The sequence below is a fragment of the Crocuta crocuta genome, unplaced genomic scaffold (genome assembly GCF_008692635.1).
Source record: "Crocuta crocuta isolate KB4526 unplaced genomic scaffold, BGI_CrCroc_1.0 scaffold259, whole genome shotgun sequence".
In the NCBI taxonomy this organism is placed as follows: Eukaryota; Metazoa; Chordata; class Mammalia; order Carnivora; family Hyaenidae; genus Crocuta; species Crocuta crocuta.
Genome location: NW_027536466.1, coordinates 226,234 through 234,916, shown reverse-complemented (window position 1 = coordinate 234,916; position 8,683 = coordinate 226,234). Strand labels below are relative to the sequence as shown.

General features: G+C 41.3%; 1 protein-coding gene across 1 annotated transcript; it reads right to left on the bottom strand.

Annotated features, from left to right (window-relative positions):
- Positions 1–6,871: 6,871 nt before the first annotated feature.
- Positions 6,872–7,825, bottom strand: OR12D2 (olfactory receptor family 12 subfamily D member 2). The gene has a single exon (XM_077748956.1). It carries the CDS (start codon positions 7,823–7,825, stop codon positions 6,872–6,874), a length of 954 nt encoding a protein of 317 aa, XP_077605082.1.
- Between the last annotated feature and the right edge of the window lie 858 nt (positions 7,826–8,683).

Here is an 8,683-nt window from a genome sequence, read left to right as displayed (position 1 = left end):
TCTCCTCACTTTTTCCTAACTCTCTGTGTCTGTTTCTCTGTGTTAGAGAAGTCATTATGTCTCCTGTTCTTGATGGTAATGGCCTTATGAAGAAAAGGTTTTGAGATGCCTTGCAGTGTAGTGTCCTCTTTTTCCTGAGACCTGACACTTTAGGGAGTGTCTCTGGTGTGTGTTGCATGTGCTCTGTTGTGTTCTTGTCTGTTTTTTTCCTTCAGTTCAGTTATCTGCAGTGGTCTTTTTTCCTATGTGGGCAGTGTTTGGTCCCTGGCAGGTGCAGGGTGGGTTTTAACAGGTATACATTGGTGGTGTGCTTGCTAAGTGAGACCTGTAGACACTGCTGCCAGGATGGCCAGCTCTAGGGGATCTGCAGTGGGCATATGGGTGGGTCCCCCACTTTTAATAAGGTGCACCTCAGGCTTCTGTTGCCACAGCCATGTCCCCCTACCACAGCAGCCAAGACTGAGGCCCCGCACAAGGTGAAGGAAGATACAGTGCTTGTGAGGTTTGCATTAGTATTCTGGGGGAGGAGTTTTCAGTGCTGGGACGGAGGCAAGTGAGACTGGAAATGTTGGATAAGGAAGCACGTGGGGGTGGGGCTTGGTACAAGCAAATTAGGAAGCAAGTGTGGAGATAGTGTTGGTTCCCACAAGTGAGCATGTATTTACGCTTGGGTGTGGGCGAGGGAAATAGCACTGTCCAGTTCCTTTGCTCCTGGAAGAGTCTTTCTGAGATCCATATCTCTCAAGACATGCTCTGTGATGGGTAAATCGTCCTGTCCCCCTGGCGTTTTTCAGACTACTGCCTCTGTGCTGTATCTGCTCAGGCTGCTTGTTGTGCTGCTTTTTTAAAGGCTGGGACTGAGCTTCCTAATGTCCTCAGGGCTCTCCCAGAGCCAAGCAGGCTGATTTTAAGAATTCCAGGCTGTGAGTCCAGGTTGTTTGGAAGAACTTATGAAATTCGACTCCTCTTTCTTTCAAAGCCAAATGTTTTAGAGGTTCATCTTCCCTGTAAAGGGTCCCCAGTATGATCGTCTGTTTCTTGCCCTTTACTGGGCTCTTGGTTTCCTCTGGTCCACAGATGGCCACAGTCCCTTTTGGGTCTTAAATTGCATCTCTACCTTTCCAACCTTCTTCGATTGGTCTCTTCTCTACCCTTAGTTATGTAGTTTGTTCGGCCAGTCTTTGGGTCTTTTTCTGTGATATTTAAGCTGATGTGAGTGTTGTCTCATTGTATCTATGGAATGAGCTGAGTTTAGGATCCTGACAGTCTGCCATCTTCCCAACCTCATCCATAAAGACATTTAAAAGAACATTCAGGGCTATCTGAAGAAACAAGAAAGGCCCCAAATACACAACCTAACCTTGCACCTAAAGGAGATAGAAAAGGAGCAGCAAATAAAGCCAGCAGAAGAAGGGAAATAATATATATTAGAGGGGAAATAAATGTTATAGAATTTTAAAAAAGCAGTAGAATAGATCAATGAATTGAAGAGCTGATTTTTTGAAAGAATAAACAGAATTGATAACCCCCTAGCCAAACTTCTTAAAAAGAAAAGAAAAAGGACCCAAATAAATGAAATCATCAATAAAAGAGGAGAGATCACAATCAACACCACAGGAGTACAATTATATGAGAATACCATGAAAAATAATATGCTAACAAACTGGACAATCTGGAAGAAATGAACAAACACCTAGGCACTAACACACTAACAAAAATCAAACAGAAAGAAATAGGAAATTTGAACAGACCCATAACCAGGAAAGAAATGGACTCAGTTGTTAAAAGTATTCCCACAAGTAAAAATCTTGGGTCAGATGGCTTCCCAGGGGAATTCTTTCAGACATTTAGAGAAGAGTTAGCACTGGGTGTTATATGGAAACCAACCTGACAATAAACTATTTGTAAATAAATAAATAAATAAATAAGAGTTAATACCTATTCTCCTCAAACTGTTTCAAAAAAATAGAAATGGAAGGAAAGCTTCCAAACTCATTCTGTGAATCCAGCATTACCTTGATTCCCAAACCAGACAAAGACCCCACTAAAAGGAGAATTACAGGCCAACACCCTTGATGTACCTGGATGCAAAAATTTTCAACAATATACTATCAAATTGAATCCAACAGTATATTAAAAGAATTATTCACCACGGTCAAGCGGGATTTATTCCTAGGCTGCAGGGCTGGTTTAATATTCACAAATCAATCAACGTAATACACCACATTAATAAAAGAAAAGATAAGAACCATACAGTCCTTTCAATAGATGCAGAAAAAATTTGACAAAATACAGCATCTTTCTTGATAAAAACCCTCAGGAAAGAAGGGATAGAAGAAACATGCCTCAAGATCATAAAGGTTATATATGAAAGACCCACAGCTAATATCATCCTCAATGGAGAAAAACTGAGAACGTCCCCCCTAAGGTCAGGAACATGACAGGGATTTCCACTATGACCAGTGTTGTTCAACACAGTACTGGAAGTCCTATTCTCAGGAATTAGACAACAAAAATAAATAAAAGGCATCCAAATCAGCAAGGAAGTAGTCAAACTTTCACTCTTTGCAAGTAACCTGATACTCTAGCTGGAAAACCTGAAAGACACCACAAAAAACTGCTAGAACTGAAGCATAAATTCAGCAAAGTCGCAGGATATAAAATCAATGTACAGATTGGTTGCATTTCTTTTTTTTTTTTTAATAGTTTATTGTCAAATTAGTTTCCACATAACACTCAGTGCTCATCCCCACAAGTGTCCTCCTCCATGCCCATCCTCCCCTCCCCCCACATCCATCAGTCCTCAGTTTTTGTCAGCATTCAAGAGTCTCTCATGGTTTGCTTCTCTCCCTTTCCCCCACCATTTCCGCCCTTCTTCTCCCCCTTGTTCCTCCATCAAGTTCCTCCTAATCCTCCTATACGTGCAAACATATGATATTTGTCCTTCTCTGCCTGACTTATTTCGCTCAGCATAACACCCTCAAGGTCCATCCATGTTGCTACACATGGCCAGATTTCATTCTTTCTCATTGCCATGTAGTATTCCATGGTATAGATAAACCACATCTTCTTGATCCATTCATCTGTAGCTTGGTTGCATTTCTATACACTATTAATGAAGCAGCAGAAAGACATATCAGAGAATTGATCCCATTTACAATTGGACCAAAAACATAAGATACTTACGAATAAACCTAACCAAGGAGGTAAAAGATGTGTATGCTGAAAACTATAGAAAGCTCATAAACAGAATTGAAGAAGACACAAAGAAATGGAAAAGCATTCCATGCTCATGGATTGGAAGAAGAAATATTGTTAAAATGTTGCTGCTACCCAAAGCAATCTACACATTCCGTGCAATCACTATCAAAACAACACTAGCATTCTTCACAGAGCTAGAACAAACAATTCCTAAAATTTTTCTGGAGACACAATAGACCCCAAATAGACAAAGTAATCTTAAAAAGAAAACCAAAACTGGAGGCACCACAATTCCAGACTTCAGACTCTATTACAAAGCTGTAATCATCAAGACACTATGGTGAAAAACAAAACAAAAGAAAACACATAGATCAGTGGATAAGAATAGAGAACCCAGAAATGGACCCACAAATATATGGCCAACTAATCTTGACCAGAAAAGAATATCCAATGGGAAAAATATCAAGTCTCTTTCACAAATGATGCTGGGAGAACTGGATGGCGACATGAAGAAGAACGAAACTGGACGACTTTCTTACACCTTAAAGAAAAATAAACTCAAAATGGATGAAAGACCTAATTTTAAGACAGGAAACCATCAAAATCCTGTGGAAGAAAACAGGCAACTTCTTTAAGCTCGGCCACAGCAACTTTTTTTTTTAAGCATCTCTAAAAATCATTNAGGCTCTGAGCTGGCAGTCAGCACAGAGCCCGACGCGGGGCTCGAACCCACGAACCGCGAGATCATGACCTAAGCGAAAGTCGGACGCTTAACCGACTAAGCCACCCAGGCGCCCCTGTACAGCAACTTCTTAATAGACATTTCTCTGGAGGCAATGGAAATAAAAACAAAAATGAATTATTGGGACTTCAACAAGATAAAAAGCTTTTGCACAGAGAAGGAAACAATCAACAAAACTAAAAGGCAACCAATGGCATGAGAGAAGTTATTTGCAAATAACACATCAGATAAAGGGTTAGTATCCAAAAACTATAAATAACTCCTCAAACTCAACACCCAAAAAACAAATAATCCAGTCAAGAATTGGGCAAAAACATGAACAAATACTTTTACGAGGAAGACACGAGATGGCTAACAGGCATGAAAAGATGCTCAATGTCACTCAGCATCAGGGAAATACAAAACAAAACCACAATTAGATACTACCCCAAACCTGTCAGAATGGCTAACATTAACAATTCAGGAAACAACAGATTTGGCAAGGATGCAGAGAAGAGGAAACACTTTTTTCACTGGTGGTGGGAATGCAAACTGGCACAGCAACTCTGGAAAACAGTGTGGAGGTTCCTCAAAAAATTGAAAATAGAACTACCCAGGGCACCTGGGTGGCTCAGTCAGTTGCGCACCCAACTTTGGCTCAGGTCATATCTCGTAGTTTGCGTGTTCAAGCCTCATGTCGGGCTCTGTGCTGATAGCTGAGAGCCTGGAGCCTGCTTCAGATTCTGTCTCCCTCTCCCTCTGCTTTTCCTTTACTCGTGCTCTCTCTCTGTCTCTCTCTCTCAAAACTAAATAAACAAAAGCATATATAAGAAAAAGAAAATGATCAGGGCATAAATAAACATTATAGAATCCAAAAAACAGTAGAACAGATCAATGAAACCAAGAGTTGGTTTCTTGAAAAAAATTAAAAAAATGACAAAACTCTAGCCAGGCTTCTCAAAAAGAAAAGAGAGAGCACCAAATAGACAAAATCATGAAAGAAAATGGATTTATTACAACCAATCCCTCAGAAATACAAGCAATTATTAGGGAATACTATGAAAAATTATATGCCAACAAAGTGGACAACCTTAAAGAAGTGGACAAATTCCTAAACACATACGCATTACCGAAAGTCACACAGGAAGAGATAGAAAATCTGAACAGACCCATAACTAGTGAAGAAATTGACTCCGTTATCAAAAATCTCCCAACAAAAAAGAGCCTTGGGCCAAATGGCTTCCCTGGAGAATTCTACAAGACATTTAAAACAGAGTTAATACCATTCTTCTCAAGCTATTCCAAAATATAGAAATCGAAGGAAAACTTCTGGACTCNGAAACTATCAACACCCTAGAGGAGAAAGCAGGAAACAACCTCCTTGACCTCCACCGCAGCAACTTCTTACTTGACACATCCCCAAAAGCAAGGGAATCAAGAGCAAAAATGAACTCCTGGGACCTCATCAAGATAAAAAGCTTCTGCACGGCAAAGGAAACATTCAAGAAAAGTAATAGGCAACTGACAGAATGGGAAAAGATATTTGCAAATGACCTATCAGATAAGGAGCTAGTATCCAAAATCTATAAGGAACTCACCAAACTCCACACCAGAAAAACAAACAATCCAGTGAAGAAATGGTCAGAAGACATGAACAGACACTTCTTCAAAGAAGACATCCAGGTGGCCAACAGACACATGAAACGATGCTCAGCATCCCTCCTCATCAGGGAAATACAAATCAAAACCACACTGAGATACCACCTCACGCCAGTCAGAGTGGCTAAAATGAACAAATCAGGAGACTCTCGATGCTGGCGTGCACGTGGAGAAACGGGCACACTCCTACACTGTTGGTGGGAATGTAAACTCGTGCAGCCCCTCTAAAAAACAGTGTTGAAGTCCCTCAAAAAATTAAGAATACAATTCCCCTATGTCCCAGCAATAGCATTGCTAGGAATTTAACCAAGGGATACAGGAGTGCTGATGTATGGGAACACATCTACCCCAATGTTCGTAGCAGTACTCTCAACGATGGCCAAATAGTGGATAGAGCCTAAGTGTCCATCAACTGATGAATGGATCAAAAAAATGTGGTATATTTATACAATGGAATACTACATGGCAATGAGAAACAATGAAATCTGGCCATGTGTAGCAACATGGATGGAACCAGAGGTGGTTATGCTGAGCGAAATAAGTCAGACAGAGGAGAGATACCATACATTTTCACTTATAGGTGGATTAGGAGGAACTTAACGAAGGACCATGGGGGAGCAGAAGGTGAAAAATAGTTGGGGAGAGGGAGGGAGGCAAGTCATGAGAGATTCTTGAATGCTGAGAACAAACCAAGGGCTGTTGGGGTGGGAGGGAGGGGAAGGTGGGTGATGGGCATGGAGGAGGGCACTTGTTGGGATGAGCACTGGGTGTTATATGGAAACCAACTTGACAGTAAACTATTTAAGAAAAAAATTCCTCTTAACTCATTCTTATTTATTAATTCTCATTTCTTAATCTATTAAATGAGGTTCAAATTCAATTCCTCAAATGATACCAGCAGAAGAATTTTATTTCTCACATTGAAATACATTAACTCAGAAGGACCACAGAGATAAATAGCGCTAAGTAGTAATTCATGTACCATATATATGGGTAATATAGACATATTTGTATCCCTTATTTCATTAGAGAATTCCTAAGAATACATTAAAAAAATCAGTTTTATGGACTGTTATTCTGAACACAAATTGTACATTAGGATTCCATGGCTGATGTCCCATGGGTTCATGTTTCCATTATGCTAATGAGGAATGCATTATTTAACATAATCAGGCTGGACTTTCCCATTTGTCTTCTTCGGACAGCTCCACCTGTTGTACATATTGTACATGATCTGAGAAGCAGTGTAACCTCACACACCAGTTTTATCTTTGTCTGTTGTTTCCTGTCCTAGAAATGTGCTCTAGATTTGTTCATGTCAGCTCTCCTTCTGAAGACACTTCTCAGGGCAGCCTTCACGTCCTTGTTCCTCAGTGTATAGATCAGTGGGTTCAGCACAGGAGTGACCACAGTGTACATGATGGCAGCGACTTGTTCCTGGTCCATGGAGCTGGCTGAGGCAGGACCGATGTAAATGAAGACAACGGGAACATAGAGAAGAATGACCAGCATGAAGTGAGAGGCACACGTGGACAGTGCTTTGTGGAGAGCGCTACAGGAGTGGGTCTTGGAGAAAAGAGAGATGATAATGGAGAGGTAGGAGAGAAGTGTTAGGAAGAAGGGGCCCATGGCAATGGTCCCAGTAACTGTGTTGAGAAGCCACTGGTTGAGCTCTGTGTTTCCACAGGCCAACTCCAGCAAAGGCTTGACATCACAGAAGAAGTGATGGATCTGAGTCGAACCACAGAAGTTCAAGCGAGAGGTCATCGTGGAGTGCAGCAGGGCATGGAAAAAACCAATGGTCCAGACCGTGACAGCCATCTGGGTACAGAGCTGGTAATTCATGATGACAGAGTAATGCAGTGGCCTGCAGATGGCCACAAAGCGGTCAAAGGCCATCACGGCCAACAGCATGGCCTCCGTGCTGCCCAGGAAGTGGAAGAAGTGAAGCTGGCTTATGCATCCCAAGAAGGAAATTGCCTTGTGTGTAGAGAAGAAGTTCTCCAGCATCTTTGGCAGTGTCACCGTGGAGTAGCAGATATCTAGACACGACAGATTTCCCAGGAAGAAATACATGGGTGAATGGAGTCTTGGATCAGAGACGACAACCATGAGGACTGCTCCATTGCCAACCACAGTGACAACATAAATTGCAAGGAAAACCACGAAGAGATAAGGCTGCAGTGCTTGGATGTCTGTGACTCCCAGGAGGAGAAATTCAGTGACTGATGTTTGATTCAGCATCGCTTAAGAGGAAGACGAATTACTGAATGGAGCGTACCTCTGTTGAGAATCAGGGACTTTGTAGCTGAGGATTTTCCTGTCTACACAGCGGTACTTCGAGGGAGAGCATTGTGGTTTTACACGGTTCCAACATCAGAGCTTTTATAGCCTTTGCATCATTAGAGTATTAAATATTATGGTGAAATTTTGCTTATGGGCCATTGGTCCACCATTTCCCCCCTTCTTTGATTGATTACTAATATGTTTTTTTTTTCCTAGAGACTCAGAGCATGTAGCCAACTTCCCATCTTCTCTGGCTGTTAACATCTTCCGTCTGGTACAACTTTAATGTGGGGCAAATTTTTAAGTACTTTCTGTACTGCTACATCCAGACCTAGTAAGAAAGTACCTAAAGGGTTTTTAATTAAGAGAAATAGACAAGGAGAGAATGATAACAGTGGAAGGAAATCTGAATGGAGATGCAGACATGGGAGTGCCTCCTATAAAATGGGAATCCTTTTCTATGTTTGGGACATCTCTGAGAGGAGAATAGAAAGATTTGATGTTAGAGAAATAAAGAAGTGGGTTGATGAGGGAGCACTTCTCCATAGACTGGGGGATTTTAGGCCATAGAGTTGGAGGAATGTAGAGAACGTACCTGATCTGTGCTATGCCTCCGTGGAAGGCTGCTCCGTGAAGATCGGAGTAGTTTGCTTTGATGATCACGTGTGTTTTGCACACTGTTAATCCTACCTCTCCTGTGTAAGATACAAATGATATGGTAAATACCATTTTGGGTTTTCCGACTCATCAAACTAAATTCATTTAGGGAAGAAACATTTTTTCTAATACTTAAAGAAAATTTCCAATCAGACTTGT

Bases quoted from the DNA above. Each gene is read 5' to 3' on its own strand.
- OR12D2 (XM_077748956.1), bottom strand. From the start codon at position 7,825: ATGCTGAATCAAACATCAGTCACTGAATTTCTCCTCCTGGGAGTCACA.